At 54.2% G+C, this 19922-nt stretch overlaps 1 protein-coding gene across 1 annotated transcript in view; it reads right to left on the bottom strand.

The window, feature by feature from the left end:
• Positions 1 to 9113, bottom strand: part of LOC107116044 (staphylococcal nuclease domain-containing protein 1-like) — a gene marked incomplete at its 3' end in the record, with an annotated part of 13948 nt that extends 4835 nt beyond the window's left edge. Inside the window, exons 1-4 of the mRNA XM_015417902.1 lie at positions 9081 to 9113; positions 7596 to 7745; positions 6528 to 6648; positions 335 to 413 (exon numbers count right to left, since the gene is read on the bottom strand). Coding sequence (XP_015273388.1) covers positions 335 to 413; positions 6528 to 6648; positions 7596 to 7745; positions 9081 to 9113 — 383 coding nt within the window. The remainder of the gene's footprint in view (positions 1 to 334; positions 414 to 6527; positions 6649 to 7595; positions 7746 to 9080) is intronic.
• Positions 9114 to 19922: the final 10809 nt, after the last annotated feature.

A 19922-nucleotide genomic window follows, 5' to 3' on the forward strand; every position in this document is an offset into this window, starting at 1 on the left:
GAGGGCCCCTGGTGTTTTTGGCCACTGTGTGACAGAGTGCTGGACTGGATGGGCCATTGGCCTGACCCAACATTGGCTTCTCTTATGTTCATGATGAACAGAGGACCACAAAGCTGTAGTCTGGAAAGCTCCGAAGGAAGCCGGCCATGGGTGAGATGACTCTAGGTCACACACACACACACACACACCCCTCCAAGCAGCAGTGAGCCAGAGGAGGCGCTCCAAGCCCCCCCATTTCCTCAATCAACATGCCCGCCCCTCCCTCACAGGAAGCCCTGGAGAACCTGAACCCCACCCCACCCCCGGCAGGATCCAGGCGTTCCAGGCGACTTACTTGTTGGCACGGACCCCTTCCCGGCGACTCGCCAAGCCTTCCGCCACCAGCGACTCCGCAATGTTCTCCCCAGCTGCGTCTGGCAAGACAAGGAAACAGAGGTCTCACACACAGGGGAGCGGCAGCCCACGGGCCTGGGGGCAGCCGGGCTGACAGGAGAGCACCTCCAGTGTTCCCTCTAAGCTCGGGGGTCCTTCCCCTGCCCCCCCTTCCCACAGACCCCCCCCTCCCACTGCCTCCCAGCAACAGCCTCTCTCCCCCCCCGCTCCTTTTTCCTTCATCCAATCAGCCGCCTCTCTCCCTCTCCCCACAACCAATCAGCGGGCACCTCACTTCTCCCGTCTTCGCTCTTCCTTCCCGCCCGCCCCAGGAGCCCCACTTCAGGAGGGCCAGCACCCAACGTGCAGAAACCTGCAGAAACACCGAATCACCCCCCCCACACACTGCAGCGTCCCCCATCGCCAGAGGCCAGTCTTTAGACAGGGCCAGCCCGGGCAGGCTTCCCGCCTCTCCGGTCCAGGAAGGAGCTGGCTGGCCCTGCCCTGGCGCTGCTGGCTCACCCGGGTGCTTCCACGTTGCCCGGTCCCACTGGCACACCGGGGTCAGTGTTCCCTCTCAGCTGAGTTGAGTGTGAGCTAGCTCAGAGTTTCTTAGCCTCCAGCTCACACATTGTTGTCTCGGCTCAGGAAGGAGGGCTCCGGAGCAGACTAACTGATGCAGGAGCCCAATCACACACTCACAAGGCAGCTGAGGTGAGGGCTGTGTTTGTGGGGGGGGGTTGTCCCTTGGCATGAGCTGCTCCCCCCCCCCGTGACTCCTCGGCCTCTAGTGCCTGTCACCTGTTCACACTACCCGAGTGGAGCCGGGCGGGACTTTGAGCGCAGGGCAGTGACAGGGAGGCTCTGCGACAGGGGCATCACCAGCCCAGGACCATACGGATGGCCAGGGAAGCCGGACCCAACTAGGAAACTGCCCAGAGGGGGCTGCTGGCCTCCAGCCTTCCCAGCTCTCCCCACACACACACACACACACACACACACACAGCAGACACGCTGTCAGACCCACGTATCTCGTACCAGGATCCGCAGCACAAACACAGACACGCTCTCTGCGGGAGGAAGAGCCGCTGCTGGAGACTACAGCGATGCCAGCCTCTCCAGGCTGCAAAGACCAGAGGCCCTGGGGGGAAACGGACGCTCTGCAGGGTGGACTCCGTGGCATTACACACACACCCCACTGAGGGGTCTCTGCCCTCCCCCAGGCTCCACCCCCAAATCTCCGGGAGACTTCCAGCCAGGAGCTTGCAAACCTACCTACCTCACACCCTCCCCCAAAGCTGGCCAGGGAGGACCCCGGCAACCCTACTTGAAGAGAGGGGGCCTTTTCAGTGGCAGCCTCACGGCTACGTGACCATCTTCCCAAGGTGCACCCCTGGGTCCCACTTTCCGTCTTCAGGAGGCAGCTGGAAACTGATTTGCTTAGAATCGTTATTTTAATTCAGGGGTTTCACATGTTTCTGTTTTTTATCCTGTTTGCACTGTAAGCCACTTGGAGTTCTGGAAGCTAGAAAGGCAGCTAATAAATATTTTCCATAAATAAAGGCTCATGCCCACAGCAGGCGATAACGGCAGAGTCCAACAGACTAGCTCACAAGGGCATCTCCAGCGCAATGTTCATTGTATGCCTCTCCACCTTTGCCTCTGCTGCATCCCAGCATCTGCAGGCAACTACCTTGATTGCTCAGGGCATGCTGTGCTTTTTGGTTTGCATGTAATTTCTGTAATCCTTGCACTATTGTACCGCTGACTGGAGATCTTATTGTGCCGTCTAACGGAATCGCCTTCTAGATTTTACAGTCCACCTTGAGTCTCCGTGAGGAACACATGCTAGAAACTAAGTAAAATAAAATGGAAATACTTAATGCAAGGCAGGGAGATCTGATGTGATCCCTCCTGGAGACGGCCAATGCCCAGGGCAAGGAGGACGGCTGAGCTTGGGGCGAGGAGGGAGGCCGGGGAGGCCCAGTCGTGGTGACTCACCTCCGCAAGCAAGAGCCACAGAGAGAGACGGCTGCTCCCCCCTCCCCCCGGTCAGGTCAGGGATCCACCCCACCCCCCCACTGCCATAACACAATGGCCCGGTGGGCAGTTCCTTCACACTGCAGAAGACGCGACTGTGGCCTGCGGACTCAGCTCAGGCACACAGGGAGATTCTAACCTCACTTCAGCATTAATCCAGACACCGGGACGCTGCAGGCAGACGGTTCATTAAAAGATGCCATACGAATTAAAGCAGATCAAACCAAGCCTGAACGTGCCCTGGCAGCTAAAACAACTCAACGGAGACGACTGTATCTCGGTCACATTATGAGAAGACAAGAGGCACTGGACAGAAACAAGGAGGCGGCAGGAGAAGGGGAAGAGCCAACAGGAGACGGACATGACATCAAGGGAGCCACGGGGCCCTCCCTTTGCAGGCCTGGAGCGAGGCTGCTGACCGAGAGGCTGTTTCTGAGGCCACTCGCCCATAAGTCAGGAGCAACGTGATGGCAGCGCTCCACACACAACTGTGGCCAGAAGGGAAAGCAGAGCATTCCTCTCCCCCAACGTTTCGAACATAAAATCTGAGAAATTTGCGGGAGCACTGGAAGAAGCTCCTATGAAGCCCTTCTTCTCCCTTTCGGAATGAATGAGAGGCCTTTTAAGACAACGTTTTACTCACACGTAGCCTGGAAAAAAAACTTCCAGTAAGGTAACCGGCACGGTGATATAACGGTGATTCCTATGCATCCTGCAGGCATCTTCCACACACGTTAATGATGACTTTATTGCTTCAATGTGGGTGCTGCCAACCATTAATAAGCTTTAATGTGCCTGAGGAGGATCAATTTGACATCCAAATTTTACATCTCATGACACCAAAACCAAGTGCTGTACGGAAGGAGGAGGAGGAGAGGGTGTTTCTAAATGCTTAAAACGGGTGAACTGGTGTGAGATGGAAAGTTGTACAGTCCCGAAGTAACTGGAAACCCCCCCCCCCAAAACAAGGACTGAAACTACCTCGGGGGGGTGGAATCTGCAGACCAGGCTGGCCTGCCCCCACCCCCCTGGGGGTCCGCTCTTCTTGGCTCCTGGCCCTCCCCGTGGGAGCTCCCCCCCCCTTGCCCCCAGGGGGAGTTGCAGTACTGCACTCGTTTAAGCATGTGGGGGCGGGATGCAATGGGACAACTGGGCCAGAAGTCTCACTCCAGAGGGGACACACACACACACACACCTCCCTCTCTCTCTCCAGGCCACGCTGCTGAACAATTACTGGCTCCCTGACAATGTCACCTGTCAAAAAGTGACATTTAATTAAGGCTTAATTAAGGTTTTGAAAATGCGAGTGATTACTCCATCTTAATCAGCTGTTTTTATTTTTAGCACTCCTGAAAAAGGGATGCCTCCGTTTACTCATGTGTACTCCGAAGTTTGGACAAGCGGCCCCTGCAGAGCGGAGCCAGAGTCAGCCTGGCCCCAGAGGGGCCCCCCACGCGCCTCACACACACCCCACCCCACCCGGGGCTTTGGCCGGCTGGTCCCCCACGTGCTCCCCAGGGCAGGTCCGAGCACTGGCAGCAGCCGGCACGCCCACCCGTCCGCCCACCGTCCGAGCTCTGTTTTGCCCCTCCTTCCTTCTGGCCGTGCTCAGAGGCCCACCAGGCCCCCTGGTTGGCCGGCCGGCCGGCTGCTGCTCCTCCCAGGCAAGGCCCCACGGACTGGGCTTGGACACCCCACCCCCACCCCCCGCAGCACCCCCTCGGCAGACGACAGCCAGAGACCGCTCACGCCTGCCCAGCATGCCCTGGGAGTGGCCCCGGCCTTCTCACGAGGACACCGCTGTAAGCGACCAGCACGCCAGGTGGCTCCTTCCCACCTGCACCACACCGGCAGGTCTGCTGGCCTCCTCCACGGAGCCACCACAGAGAACGGCCACAGAGCAGACTGGGGAGGGGGGAAGCCACCCACCCAACCACCCACCAGCGGTGTAAGCCCGCCTCATTCCAGGCAGAAGGAAAGCAACCCGGGCCTCCCAAATCCTGGCCCAGCACTCTAACCCACGACACTCGGGGGGGGGGGTCTTTCGTGCCCCCCCCTCCCCGGCAGACTGCCCGGCAGCTGCTGCTTAAGTTACCTTTGCTGACGGATCCTGCAGCCCCCAGAGCTAAAGGGAGGGAAATTCCACCCTCAGCAGTCCCGTTTCTCTCTGGAACCCGCACCGTCCTTTCCTGAAACACTTCCAAGTCCAGCTCCCTCCTCGCCAGGATCAGACGCCCGTAGGGTGGGCCTAGACCCCTGAGCCTGCACTTGCCTTCCCCCTCCCATAAGCACATCTGGGCTCCCATCAGCTCCCGTCACATCAGTGACTGTACCGCACAGACGGCTTCTGCCCACACGTGGCGTTCCTCTTCCCACCCCAGAACCCCAAGGCAGCCAGCAGCGCCCACCGGAAAGCCACAGGGCAAGCAGCAGGGAAAGGATCCTTGCAAAAAAAACCCACCCACCCACGGCTGCCCAGGGACTCCTTTCCTCTGTGTGTAAGCCTTCCCTTGGGGCAGGGGACGGAAAGAGAGGGCCCTTGGCACAGCAGAGGGACAGTTCTCAACCAGGCAAAGCCAGAGAGGAGAGGAGGAGGAGACTGGATTTATCCCCCATGGCCCTTCACTGCCCAGAGGAGTCTCAGAGCGGCTTACAAACTCCTTTCCCTTCCCACCACAGACACCCCCTGTGAGGCGGGCGGGGCTGAGAGAGCTCTTGACAGAAACTGCTCTTTTTCAAGGACAGCTCTTGTCAGAGCTACGGCTTGCCCAAGGTCATCCAGCCAGGTGCCAGTGGAGGAGTGGGGAATCAAGCCCGGTTCTCCCAGATTGGAGTCCGCTGCGCACTTCACCACGACACCAGGCTGGCTCTCACAGGAGGCAGCAGGAGAAAAGGGACAGGAAACAAGTCAGCCCAGTCCAGGCCCTTTGGAGACACTCCCCCCCCCGAGCTGAATCCTTCTTCAAAGGAATCAACGACAGAAGATGTATGTCAGGCGGGGAGGCCCTTTGTGGACAGAGCCCTTTCCCCACTTCCGCCTGGAGACCACACTGGCCTGGGCCTCTGGGGAGGGAGGGAGGGAGGGAGGGGTGAACATGGCCTTTCAAACGGTTCAAGTGTAGAAACGTGGGGGGAAAGACAAACCGCCCAGGAGCTAAGCGGCAGGAGGGGCCGGCCAGCCTGCAACCTGCAGCTCCTGAGCCAAGTGTGGCTCCACGCAAAGCCAGGCAGGACTCTCGAAAAACAAAACAAGCCCTTAAAGGGAAGAGACAGCGGAGAAGGGGGGGGGATGCCCGAGCAGGCAACGGTGTCTCCGGGACCAAAAGGCTTCTGGGAGGAGAGGTCTGCAGAAGGGGAAGTGACAGGCGTGAGTCACAGCCAGGAATCCAAGCCCCAACCACGCACAGAGTTCTGCCAAAGTACTTAAACCATGGCGCACGGGTGCTCCTGTTTACAAGGGTTCCTTATCGTGCCCAACAAAAGCCTTTTGCAACCACCAGCCCCCTTATGGGAGACCTCTACCCACAAGGTGGTGTGCGTCCCCTTCCCTCAGGTACGTGCAAAAAGGGCCTCTCTGAGACTGGCTCCGGGCTGGCCCCTCTGCTCGGAGACCGTTTATGGAGGCCTCTGCCTCCTTCGTGAGAAAAGGCTGCTGACCCCTGAGCTAGAGGGCACGGCCCTGGGTGGCTTCCAGGGAAGAGGCTGGCACTCATTTGGTGGGGGAGGGGCTCACCCGCCCAGGACGGCCAACCTCCCACGGCCCGGCCGGTCCCACATCAGAGGGGCCGACCTCCCACGGCCCAGCCTCATCACTGTAGTGTTGGGGATGAGGGAGAAAGGAAGAAGCAAGGACGCAGTCGGCTGCTTTGGCTCCCCACTGGGGAGGAAGGCGAGACGGAGGTGTCTGAATACATCAGCAAAAAGAGGAAAGACCCGGCCGGGGGGCTCTGCTGACCGACCAGTCCTATCGCTCAGAACAGCACAGAAGGCAAAACAAGAACTCCATTGCAGGGGGGCCCCCCAACACACACAGCCCTGAGCCATGCCATTGTGGTGCTCCCAGCGGGGCCGGTGGGCTTCCGCCCCGATCTCTCCCCTCTCCGTCGCTCTCTCACCTTTGCCCAGGTACACCATCCCATACTCCCGGCCTTGCGGGGTCTTGTACTCCACCGTGAAGCAAACCTCCTTCCCGATGAGCTTCTTCCGCAGGAATTCGCGGGCGGGGAACCCCCAGGGCTGTGAGGAGAAAGCAGCCAGCTGCAGGTCACCGGCGGTGGGCGAAGCCCCTGCCCCGCACTCCAAAGCCCAGCTTCCGCCTCCCCTCCCAACGAGAGACCCTGCCGCCACAGAAGCCCCCCACCGACTCCCCCCGCCTCCCCAGGGCGGCGTGCTGATCTGGAGCTTTGCCTCTGGGTCGGGGGGGGGGGGCAGCTGCTCCCTCCCCGACTCACCTGCGGCCAGTGCTCTTGACAGCAGGCTCTGCTGAAGCATCCCCGAAACCAAGCCACCCGCAACCGGTCTCGCCTTGGAGGAGGAGGCCGACCCCCCCCCCTCTCCCGCACAGCCTGGCAGGCCCCGCACCCCCCCCCAACCCTAACCGCCAGTCAGTGGCTCATTTCTACAGATCAGGGAGTCTGAGCGGATAAGATCAGGACACACACACCCCGTCCCCCGGGTGGGCAGCCCTGTCTGACCGTTTCCCGGCCAGACGGGACACCTCAGAGGGCACGGCCTTCTCGTCCAGGAAGGCATGAAAAGGGGGGGGTTGTCTGCAGCACCTCGGAGCCTGCCCCTGCGCCTGACAGCACCACGTGTTCAAAGGGGACCCCCACCAGCACGCCCCCCCCCTCAGAGGATGGGCAGCACAATCCGGGGGGGGGGAGTGCTGGTCCAACAGCAGAACCAGCTCTTGAGCGTCAGCTCTCAATCCAGCGCAGAGCACTGAGACAGGGGTGCTGCCGAGCCCAGAGGCTACCGGTGGGCTGCTCTTTCCCCACAGGCCTCGCGGGGGCTTTTGCCGCGTCTGGCTTGCCCATCGGAGCCCCTCACACAACCGGCCAGGCTGTGAACGCTTGCCTGCAGCAAGAAAGAAGGCAGGACGGCTCCCGTGAGCCCAGCCAGAGGGGCTCTGTCTCTTGCACCAAGGGGTCAGCGACCTGGGCCCACGCCGCCAGAAGGCCTACCTCATCGGGGGTGTCCTTGCCCTCTGGCTGGGCTGCAGCTGCCCGGCGGGCGAGGTTCCCGGCTCGTATGTTGCTGAGATTGATCTGTCTCTCGGGAGGCGGCCCTCCGCGGGGCTGGCCTCGAACTATGATGGCACAGCCTGAGAGGACCTGGGGGTGAGACAAGAGCGTCAGGCGTTAACAGGCCCCACATAAAGCACCACAGCTGTCCTGCAGCCACAGATGTCCTGCAGCCACAGACCTCTCGCCCGATCCAAAGCCCAGCCAGACGCCTCTGGGAACCCCACAAAGAGGGAAGGAAGAGCAACCTGGGAAACCTTCAGGGGCCGGACACCTCCCCGCTGGTAGGACAGGGGCCCCGTCCCCCCTCCCGCCCTCGGAGGCAAGATTCCCCCTCCTTTAAAAATCTTTCCCTTTCTACTGACTGAGCCGCGCTTTCCTCTTCACTGAAGAGGAACAACTCGGGCGGCCTCACTCCTGTCCTGTCACAGGGCGGCATATCTTGGCTGTGGGCTCAGCCCTGGAGCCTGAGCGGAGGGTCGGGACGGGAGCCCCCTTCAACTTAAACAACTTAAATGGCACTCAAGGGGTTCTGAGATTCAAAAACAGCAAAATACTTTATTTAACAAAGAAAGAAAAGGTCAAGGGAAATCAGGGGTTGAAAATTTCCAATATAGATAACTCTGAGCTAAAATCATTAAGTACACAGACTTCAGTTCTTACGCTTCAGGCTAATGAGAGTTTCTTAAGCTATTCGCAATTAATTAAATCTTTACATTGAGAGGCTCCAGTACACTTCCTTCGAGTATCCTCTGACTCTTTTGGCTTCCAGAAGGCTGATACTCTCCCCTTCCAGGACCCAAACCCCTTCTCTCGAATCTCACCAGGACTCGCCTTGAGTTTTTAACTGACTCTTTCAGGTCTCCAAAGGCAGTTTCCGTTTCGAAGCACACCAAACCAGGGACCTCTCCACGCTTCAGAGCCAACTCCCTGTTTGACTGAGTGTCAGGAGGGGAAGGCGGCCGCAGCACACACGGGCGCCACTCCAAAGGGCCCAGCATTAAAGCCGCCACCCCCACCCACCCACCCCACTTCATGTCCGGCCTCCAGCACGACTCTCACACCTTTTCAGCCCCACTAGAATTCGGGGAGGCAGGGAGGGGGACGTGCCTTCTTCACTCCCTCTCCTCCCCTGGCTGAACAGAGCGAGCAAACAAGACTCCAGTCACCCGTTCTAAACAAAGTCCTGGATGATGCCCAGGGAGCATACAGTTAACGGGCACCGTGCTGCCGTTTCCGCTGGGCGGGGTCCTCATGATTAAACTACAACGCAGGCAGGCAGGAGGTCAGACACGAGGGCACACTGCAAAGCCTCCGACACTCCAGAAGACTGAAACGCGCACACACACAGGGGGACTGAGAGGAAGGGTGACTTCCAACAACGGAGGCGCAAAGCCAGGAGAGCCACACCACCCAGCAACAGACCCAGCTGCCAAATCGGTCCCCCACACCGTCCATTTCGCAAAATTCATACCCCACTTCTCTTCCCCTGTAAGGGCCACCAAGGCAGCTAGTGAATTAAAGCATCCAGTATGAAACCACCTTTTATGGATCAAAAACTGGCTAGTTCATAGAAAACAGAGAGTGAGTGTAGGTGGGCAATTTTCTCAGTGGAGGGTGGTAAGCAGTGGGGTACCGCAGGGATCAGTACTTGGTCCACTGCTTTTTAACTTGTTCGTTAATGATTTGGAGATGGGAGTAAGCAGTGAAGTGGCTAAATTTGCGGATGATACAAAGTTGTTCAAGGTGATGAGGATTGTGAGGCACTCCAAGGGGATCTGTCAAGGATGGGCGAGTGGGCATCAACATGGCAAATGGGGTTCAATGTGGCCAAGTGCAAGGTGATGCACATTGGAGCCAAAAATCCTAAATATAAATACACATTGATGGGGTCTGAACTGGCAGAGACTGAGCAAGAGAGAGATCTTGGAGTTGTAGTGGATAACTCACTGAAAATGTCGAGACAGTGTGTGACTGCAATAAAGAAGGCCAATGCTAAGCTGGGGATTATTAGGAAGGGTATTGAAAACAGATCAGCCAATATAATAATGCCCCTATATAAATCAATGGTAAGACCTCATTTGGAATACTGTGTGCAGTTCTGGGCACCACACCTTAAAAAGGATATTATAGCTTTGGAAAAAGTGCAGAAAAGGGCAACTCGAATGATAAAAGGGTTGGAACACTTTCCCTATGAGGAAAGGTTAAAGCGCTTAGGGCTCTTTAGCTTGGAGAAAAGACGACTGAGGGGTGACATGATCGAGGTTTATAAGATTATGCATGGGAAAGAGCAGGTAAAGAAAGAGGTACTTTTCTCCCTTTCTCACAATACAAGAACTCGTGGGCACTCCATGAAACTGCAGAGCGGTCGGGTTAGAACGGATAAAAGGAAGTACTTCTTCACCCAAAGAGTGATTAACACATGGAATTCACTGCCACAGGAAGTGGTGGGTGCTACAAGCATGGACGGCTTCAAAAGGGAATTAGATAAGCATATGGAGCAGAGGTCCATCAGTGGCTATTAGCCACAAGGTATAGCTAGGGGCTCTGGGGCAAGTGATGCTCTGTCTTCTTGGTGCTTGGGGGGGGTCAACAGTGGGAGGGCTTCTAATGTCCTGGCCCCACTGCTGGACCTCCTGATGGCACTGGTATTTCTGGCCACTGTGTGACACAGAGTGTTGGACTGGATGGGCCTTTGGCCTGATCCAACATTGGCATCTCTTATGTTCTTATGAAAACCATTAACACCAACCCAAAATGCATCATTACAGCAATTAGAAACCTAAGCTAAAAAAAGCGGCAACAGTGGGAAGGCAGGCAGGCAGGCAGGCAGGCTCAGGAAATGCCCAGCCAAACAGAGACGTCTATTCCTGTGGGTGGAAGATGGCAGCAAAAGGGGACGGACGGACGACTCTCCTTGGGTGGGGGGGGGGGAGAGTTCCACAGCTTTGGTGCCCTTTGCTAGATACACTCCCCTCCTGGATCTCAGGTCAAAATCTCTCGGGAGCGGAACAGAGTGGGTTTTGTGTGGGGAAAATCAAGATTTAGACCACTGTATAACCCTTACTCATTTGGTGGAGAAATACTCTGGTACCGGTGGGGGGGGGGGGGGGGGTGTTTTCTACTTTCCTTGACTTAAAAGGGGCTTTTGGTTCGATACCCAGGAACCTCATGTGGGTTAAACCGAATATGATGGGAACAGATAAACGAACACTTTTTCTTATCTGGAAACTGTACTCCCTCTACCAGTTGCCAAGAGAGACATGGGAACTCCAGTATATTAACACCTAAGATTTTGACAAGTTGAGGAGTCAAACAAGGCTGCATTCTGGCACCTTATTTATTTTTAATGATTTATACTCTTCTCTTTGCATGCAGTTGATGGCAATTGTCCTAAACTGATGCTGCAGTACTATTCTCAGGAAGCAGGTTTTCTCCAGGCCAGTTTGGATGGAGATCCAGGAGGTTTTTTGCCATCTTCTGGGTTGTGGAACAGGGGTCGCTGGGGGTGTGGGGGGGGAGGTATTTATGAATTTCCTGCCTTGTGCAGGGGGTTGGACTAGATAACCCCGGAGGTCCCTTTCAAGGCTTTAAGCGCCTTCTGTTTTCACATCTTACTGTGAGAACAACTCTTTCTCTGTACATTTTTTAGAAAACTAAAATCCTGGTGTTCTCAGGGTGCTGGAAATGTTTCAATGGGCACAGAAATGGTAATGTCATTGAACAAGTCAAACATTTCAAATATCTGGGAGTCCTCTTTCAATATAATAACAGCTGGACAAGCCGGAGGAAACAAGTAATAAACCAGGCTAAGTGTAACCTGTCCACAACTGCTGTGTTTTTCTATATGAAGGCCAATCAATTCGTCCCTACGGCTGCGTGTTTTCAGTGCCAGAGCTGTATCCCCAAACACTTCGTGGGATCCCTGAGTGGATGGGGCTCCTTTAATCAACATGTTGAGCAGATCCAGGCAATGTTTCTGCAGCATATCCTTGGGAGTGCCAAACTGCGTAAATGATGCAGCCATGTGCCTGGAGACAAGACAGCACTTCCTAGAAACCAGAGCTTGGCTATTGACCTTGAAATTCTGGTTACGCCTTTATTACTTTAGAAAAGAACCTGAGAGCTATATGTCCATCTGCTGCTGTTGGACTCGTTTACATCTAATTGGTCAACTTCAATACTAAGAAAAAATCAGTCTACTGGTATCTCCTTTGACTCCCTACTCATGCTAGGCAAATCTCAAATATTTAGAACTTTGAGGCAGAGGATCCTTGACACTGAAAAACAAACTCTCTGTTCCAGTACTACCTGCTCCCCTCTGAAGTTCAATAACACAGAAATGGGCTTATAGCCACCTATTTTTTTTACAACCTACAGCCCCATGATTAAGATGAGCGTTTATGCTTGCACGCTCTGACGCTTTACCATCTGCCGTCCTTTATGGTAGATCTGCAAATGTTCCCTACCCTAAAAGGACCTGTCTAGGCAGTAGCAGGAAAACAGAGTCGATTACCCACAGCTTGCTTAGTTGTGAATTCTATGACAAAATACGGGATGTCCTAATCAGCCCCCTTTTGATGAATAGGCACAGCTGCCCAGAAGAGAGACCAGCAACCTTCCATCTATCAGATCTCCTCCCCCATATCACCTTTGCGGTAACAAGATTTCTCTCTATTACTAGAGAATCATAGAATCAGAGTTGGAAGCAATGCTCCCTCTAAGCTGTGGAGTCTTGTGAGCAAAAGAATCTACTTTGCGAGCTACTGGCATTAAAGTTGCAAGTGAGCAATTTGGCTACTGCATAAATTGAGTTTGCTCTGGCGCCATCCTTCCTGAGCTAAGACAAAAATCTGTGAGCTGGAGACTAAAAAACTGTGAGCCCGCTCACACTAACTCAGCTTAGAGGAAACACTGGCTGGAAGGGGCCATACAGGCCATCCAGTCCAACCCCCTGCTCAGTGCAGGACCAGCCTAGAGCATCCCCGACAAGGGTTTGTCCAGCCGCTGCTTGAAGACTGCCAGGGAGGGGGAGGCTCACCACACCTCCCCAGGCAGCTGATTCCACCTTTGCACAACCCTGTCAAAAAGGTTTCCCTAAGATCCAGCCAGTACCCTCCCGCCCTTAATTTAAACCCATGATTTGAGAGTCGTATCCTCTGCTGCCCACAGGAACAGCTCCCTGCCCTCCTCTAAGTGACACGGCCCTTCGGATACTTCAAGAGGGCCACCCTGTCCGCCCTCAAAACCTCCTCTTTTCCAGACTGAGCCTTCCCAAGAGGTCCCTCAGCCTCTCCCTCACAGGGCTTCTGGGTCTCCAGGCCCCCGAGCGTCCTCGTCGTTCTTCTCCGCACCCGTCTCCATTCTGTCCACATTCTTTTTGAAGTGAGGCCTCCAGAACTGCACACGACACAAGCTGCTCCTTCAGTGCAGCCAGGTCCTTCTCAGCCCCCTCTCTGTCCACGTCAACCAGCCGCCCAGATGCTGTGAGCTGCCTGCTACCATCTCTAGAGGAGCCTGTTCTCTTCTTCAGGGGGGAAACTGAGGCCAAACAGGCACTGAGCCTTTCTGCTTTCTCTGTCAGAGTTTCCCCATTTTCACCCAACAGTGGGCCCATCGCCTCTTTTATCTTGCGTTTGCTCCTCGCATGTCTGAAGAAGAGTTCCTTGTTGCAGGGAGCCTCCCTGGCCTGCTTTAGCTCACTGTGAGCTTTGGCCTCTCCAATGGCTGACCTGCAGTGCCTAGCTCTGACGGTTAGAGAACAGAAGTTTAAAATTCTGGTGGGATGATTGTCTGTGTATATTTAAAAGCTGTGGCCATTATGTTTTCCCCCCTATGCCAATAAAAGTTTTGACTGACTAGCTGGTGCCATGACCAAGAAGCACCTTCTCCCCAGTTGCAACCACCCAAAACTCAGAAGGGAAGGGGGGCGCCTGAAGAAGCAGGACCTCCGATGATGACCGTAGCAACTGGGCAGCTTTCTAAGGGGGAGTGGGGTGGTCCCCGCAGGCACACGGGCTCCACACCCTCTGAGGCTTTGACGGTCAACACCAGCACCTTGAATTGTGCCCAGAGACAAACTGGGAGGCACAGTAAATGTGCCAGGACTGGAGTAGATTCATAGCATCATAGAATCATCTAGTCCAACCCCCTGCACTCTGCAGGAGCACAGCCGGAAGATAGCCCTACGACACACCCGAAATGTGGTCATCCAGCCTCCGCTTGAAAACGTCCAGCGTAGGAGCCTCCACCCCCTCCCGAGGCAGACTGTTCCCCTGCTCAACCACTCTGAGAGTTAGGAAGTAACGACTCCCTTGTAATTTCCACCCATTAGATCTAGTCTTGCAATCCGGAGCAAGAGAGAATCGATCTGCCCCGTCTTCCACATGACAGCCCTTCAAATACTTGGAAGACGGCAATCATGTCCCCTCTAAGCCTTCTCTTTCCCAGGCAGGCTAAACATACCCAACTCTTTCAGCCTTTCCTCATAAGACTTGGATTCCAACCCCCTCACCATCCTGGTTGCCCTCTTCTGGACACCCTCGAGCTTGTCAACATCCTTCCTAAACTGTGGTGCCCAAAACTGGACACGGTACTCCAGGTGAGGCCTGACCATAGCAGAATAGAGCGGAACTTCCACCTCCCGTGATCTGGACACAATGCTTCTGTTAATGCATCCTAAGATTGCATTCGCTTTCTTCACAGCCAACATCGTACTGCAGGCTCATGTTTAGCTTGTGATCAACCAGAACACCCAGATCCCTTTCACACATGCTGTTGTCAAGCCAAGTCCCTCCCATTCTATATCTGTGCCTTTGATTTTTTGTACCTAAGTGTAGGACTTTCCACTTCTCTCTATTGAAATTCATTCTATTTGCCTCAGCCCACTGTTCCAGCCTATCTAGATCATTTGGAGTCCTGACTCTGTCTTCTTTAGAATTAGCGATCCCACCCAGCTTTGTGTCATCTGCAAATCTGATAAGCATCCCCTCTATGTCTTCCTCCAGGTCATTTATAAAAACGTTGAGCAGGACCGAGCCCTGTAGCACTCCACTCGAGTCGAGACTTCCCTCCACGTAGACGCAGAGCCATTTACGAGCTCTCGTTGGGTACGATTTTTCAACCCACCATGAATCCATCCAACGGTTGCACCATCCAGCCCACACTTAACCAACTTACCCTCAAGGATATCATGAGAAACTTTGTCAAATGCTTTACTGAAATCTAGATACACTATATCCACAGCATGGCAGGAGTCAACCATTTTGGTAACTCTGTCAAAACGCTGTACTTCCAATCTACCTCTATTCCCGAGAAAGGTAGCTAATCTAACCGCTATCTTTTTAAAAGGTTCCAGAGGAGAACCAGGAAACAACAGGCTGGTCAGTCTAACGTCGATACCGTAACTATAGAATTAGTAGGCACATTGATGAACAAAAGCTACTGAGGAAGAACCAGTGTGGATTCTGCAAGGGACGAGCTGGTCCCACTAACCGGTTAGTGTTCTTTGAGGGGGTGGAACAAGCACGTGGACAAGGGTGGACCCAGGGGACGTTGTTTACCTGGGCTTCCAGAAACCTTTTGATAAAGTTCCTCATCAAAGGAACTTAAGTAAACTCAGCAGCCAAGGGATAAGAGGAAAAGGTCTCTTAGGAGCTAAAAACTGGTTGCTTAACAGGAAACAAAGAGTAAGTATAAATGGGCAGTTTCCACAACAGAAGGGGGTGAGCAGCAGGGTTCCCTCTAAGCTGAATTAATGTGAGCTAACTCACAGGTTTTTAGCCTCCGCCTCACACATTTTTGTCTTAGCTCAGGAAGGGTGGCTCCAGAGCAAATTAATTTGTGCAGCAGCCAAATTGCTCGCTCACAACTGTAATGCCAGTAGCTCACAAAGTCAAATTCTTGCTCACAAGACTCCCCAGCTTAGAGGGAACATTGGTGAGCAGTGGGGTACTGCAGGGTTTGGTACTAGGTCCGGTGCTTTTTAACTTGTTCATGAATGATTCGGAGTTGAGAGTAAGCAGTGAAGTGGCTAAGTCTGCGGATGCCACTAAGTTGTTCAGGGCAAGTGTGAGGGACTCTGGAGGGATCTGTCGAGGCTGGGCGTCAACATGGCAAATGAGGTTCAGCGTGGGCAAGTGCAAAGTAATGCACACTGGAGCCAAAAATCCTAACAATAAATCTATGTTGATGGGGTGCGAACTGGCAGTAATTGACCAGGAGACAGATCTTGGAGTTGTGGTAGATAACTCACTGAAAATGTCGACGCAAGTGTGCGACTGCAATAAAAAAAGGCCAATGCTATGCTGTCGAGTATTAGGAAGGGGACTGAAAACAAATTAGCCAGTATCATAATGCCCCTGTATTAATCTATGGTGCAGGCTCATTTGGAATGCTGCATTTTTGGTCACTGCATCTCAAAAAGATATAGCATTAGAAAATGTGCAGAAAAGGACAGCTAAAATGAACACCTCCTCTACGAAGAAAGCAATACTCCAAATGGGAGGAATCTAAAGAAGCCACGGTGGCTCCATAAACAGCTTTCTAAAGACTTGAGAAATTAAAAAAGACTCATTTGAAAGTAGAAGGAGGGCCTTATAACCAAGGATGAATATAAACAGATAACCAGTGCTTGTAGGGAGAGAGTTAGGAAAGCTAAAGTTCAGTATGAGCTTAGGCTAGTGAGAGATGCTAAAAAGAACAAAAAAGGGTTCTTTTATGAAAAAGAGCCAGGACATGATAGGCCCATTGCAGGGACAGGAAAGTGAAATTGTAACACGTGATGAAGAAAGGGCTGAACTGCTCAATTCCTACTTTTCCTCAGTCTTCTCACGCGAGGGAGATGGTGCTCAACATGGCAAAAACAGAACACATGAGGAGGGAAGGGACTTACAGCCTAGGATGGACATAGGGGTGGGTAGTACATAAACACCTAGTTTCTTTAAATGAAACAAAGCCCTCGGGGCCAGATAAGCTGCACCCAAGGGTAGTAAAAGAATTCATTGATGTAATTTCTGAGCCTCTGTCCATTATTTTTCAGAATTCTTGGAGAACAGGTGAGATGCCAGAAAACTGGAGATAGGCAAATGTAGTCCCCATCTTCAAGAAAGGGGAAAAGGAGGATCCGGGTAGCTACCAACCTGTCAGCTTGACGCCTACACCTGGGAAAGTTAAAGAACAAATCAGATAGTCCTTGAGCATTTAAAAAGGATGGCTGTGATTACTAAGAGCCAGCATGGGTTTCTCAAGAACAAGTCATGTCAGACTAACCTTATCTCTTTTTTTGAGAAAGTTACTACCTTGCTGGATCAGGAGAATGCTGTAGACAGTTTATCTTGATTTCAGTAAGGCCTTCGATAAGGTTCCACATAATATCCTTATTGACAAACTGGAAAAATGTGGTTTGGATCCTATGACTGTTAGGTGGATCAGTAACTGGTTGACAGATCACACCCAAAGAGTGAACGTAAGAACATAAGAGAAGCTCATGTTGGATCAGGCCAATGGCCCATCCAGTCTAACACTCTGTCACAGAGTGGCCAAAAATACCAGGTGCCACTGCCATCAGGAGATCCAGCAGTGGGGCCAGGACACCAGGAGTCCTCCCACCATTGACCCCCCAAGCACCAAGAATACAGAGCATCCCTTGCCCCGGAGTCCCTATCTATACCTTGTGGCTAACAGCCACTGATGGACTTCTGCTCCATATGCTTATCTAATTCCCTCTTGAAACCGTCCATGCTTGTAGCCTCCGCCACCTCCTGTGGCAGTGAATTCCATGTGTTTGTGAATGGTTCCTCATCTTCGTGGAGAGGAGTGACAAGTGGAGTGCCTCTCAAGGGTCTGTCCTGGGACCTGTTTTGTTCAACATCTTTATCAATGATTTGGATGAAGGAATAGAGGGAACACTTATTAAATTTGCAGATGATACTAAATTGGGAGGGGTAGCAGCAAATACGATAGAAAGAGTCAGGATACAGGATGATCTTGACAAGCTGAAAACTGGACTAAAACAAATAAACTGAATTTCAATGGGGATAAATGTAAAGTTCTGCATTTAAGTAGGAAGAATCAAATGCATAATTATAGGTTGGGGGAGACTTGACTTGGCAGTAGTATGTGCAAAAAGGAACTAGGGGTCTTAGTAGACCATACTCTGAACATGAGTCAGCAGTGTGATGTGGTAGCTACAAACACAAATGCGATTTTGGGCTGTATCAACAGAAGTACAGAGTCCAGATCACACAAAGTGATGATAGCACTTTACTCTGCTCTGGTTAGACGTCACCTAGAGTACTGTGTTCAGTTTGAGGCACCACAATTTAAGAAGGATTTAGACAAGCTGGAACGTGTCCAAAGGAGGGCAATGAAGATGGTGAGAGGTCTGGAGACCAAGTCCTATGAGGAAAGGTTGAAGGAACTGGGTGATATGATAACCACCTCAGTGGAACAGGCTTCCTCGGGAGGTGGTGGGCTCTCCTCCTTTGGAGAGCATCTGACAGCCATGCTGATTCTGTGAACTTAGGCAGGTCATGAGAGGGAGGACGGGAAGGGTTGCCTCAGTGCTTAGTTCCTAGGGCCCTTTCTTACATGCCCAGGGAAGTGCTAACCGCCAGTTTCAGGCCAGGAGGCGATTTTTCTCCAGGGCTGCTGCAGGGCTTGGGAGGCCATTCTCATCCCTGCCCTTGCGAAGAACTGAAGTCCTAATGAAACACATTAAAGCTACCACCACCACCACCACCACACCAGAGGCATTCCACCTGGCTCCATGGAATATTTGTCTATAGCCAGCTGCCATTGATTTCAGGCCTGACCTCCTGAAAATCAAACCATGGAAGAGGTAGAGAACACTCTTCATGGGATTTTTCAACATGGTGAGCCAGCGTGAACTCCAGGAGCAAGGGACCCCAGACTTCAGCTGGAACTGGAAAGTCCACTTTAGCCACACGTGAGGTTAGCGGAGGTACAAGCGGACAGGATAACCTGTTGGAGAGGAGTCCAAAGAGCCTCCCACCCACTTCGGCCTTTGCAGCCCTGAAGCGGCAGCTCTGGCATCCTCTGTCTCAAAAAAGGCAAAACGGCTGAGCCCCCTCCTGCCCAGGAAGATTTCAGGCAGAAATCTGGTGGGGGGCCGGCCCACCTCCTCCAGCCGAAAGCTTTAGCAGGCACCTCCGATACTGACCGGGCCCACAGACTGCAGCAAGGGTGCCTCCCCCCCTTCAGCCCTCTGCACTACTCTGCTTGCCTTCTCTGTTCTCCTCCCACTTGAGGAGAGAAACCAGAAGAGCCCCCACGTCCCAGCCAGGCCTCTTGGAAAGCACTCTCCCCCCCCCCCCCCCCGGTCCTGGGGAGGGAGCTGTCTGGGTCTCCCAGCAGAACATGCCCCTCATGCGGGCCTTGATGCCCACCCCCGCCTGCTTTTGGCGCTTAAGGCGTCAGGTCACTAGATTTCCAAACAGGCCTACACGGCAGTCAAGGGTGTGCATTTCACCCACACTGGCACGGTTCCTCAGAGAGGCAATGGAATCCAAAGGAAGGGCCACACTGAACTGGCTAAAATGACCCCCCCCCCCCACCAGCCCTTTCCAAACCCCCCCCGGCTGCACCCCCAGCAGAGGAGAAAGCAGACACACCCCACATGGCAAAAGCTCTCCTCTCTCTCGCAGTTCCCTCTCCAAGGCGGAAGCCCTCCCAGCTGGGTCAGAGCAGGCCCCATCCTCCCCCAGGCACACAGCAGCAGGAGCAGGGGCGGCAGGAGCGGGTGCCTCCCGCATTCCCTGGCCCTGGCAAGGATGCTTCCAGCCACTGGCTTCTGTTTCAGGCCTGCCTGCCTGCCTGCCTGCCAGCTGTCCAGAGTGCCCGGGGCCTTGGAGCCCGGGAGGAGTCCAACCCGCACCCTGCCCAGAAGCTCACTGGGCGACCTTGGGCCCCGTCCGCCCCACGCGCGCCAGGGCACAGCCTCCCCCGCTCACCCCCGGACAGCGGTGGCAACCAAGCAGAGCCCGGGAAGCAAGCAAGCAAGCAGGCGGGGGGCCCTGGGAGGAAAGCGGAGGGGGGAGGAGGCACCTGGGGGGGGAGGGGACGACCCCGGAAGTCCCCCAGCAGCAGCAGCAGCAGCATCAACACCCCCCCCTTGCCGGGACCAGGGGGCCCCGGGGGGGGGAGGCCTGGCCCCCTGCTCCCCTGAAGGCCCAGCAGAAGGCCCCGGGGCAGGGACCAGGCCGACCCGCCCCACCACAAGTGTCCAGGCTGGAGCCTCCCGGAAGC

The sequence above is a fragment of the Gekko japonicus genome, unplaced genomic scaffold (assembly GCF_001447785.1).
Source record: "Gekko japonicus isolate JY-2015 unplaced genomic scaffold, Gekko_japonicus_V1.1 scaffold6040, whole genome shotgun sequence".
Taxonomy (NCBI): Eukaryota; Metazoa; Chordata; class Lepidosauria; order Squamata; family Gekkonidae; genus Gekko; species Gekko japonicus.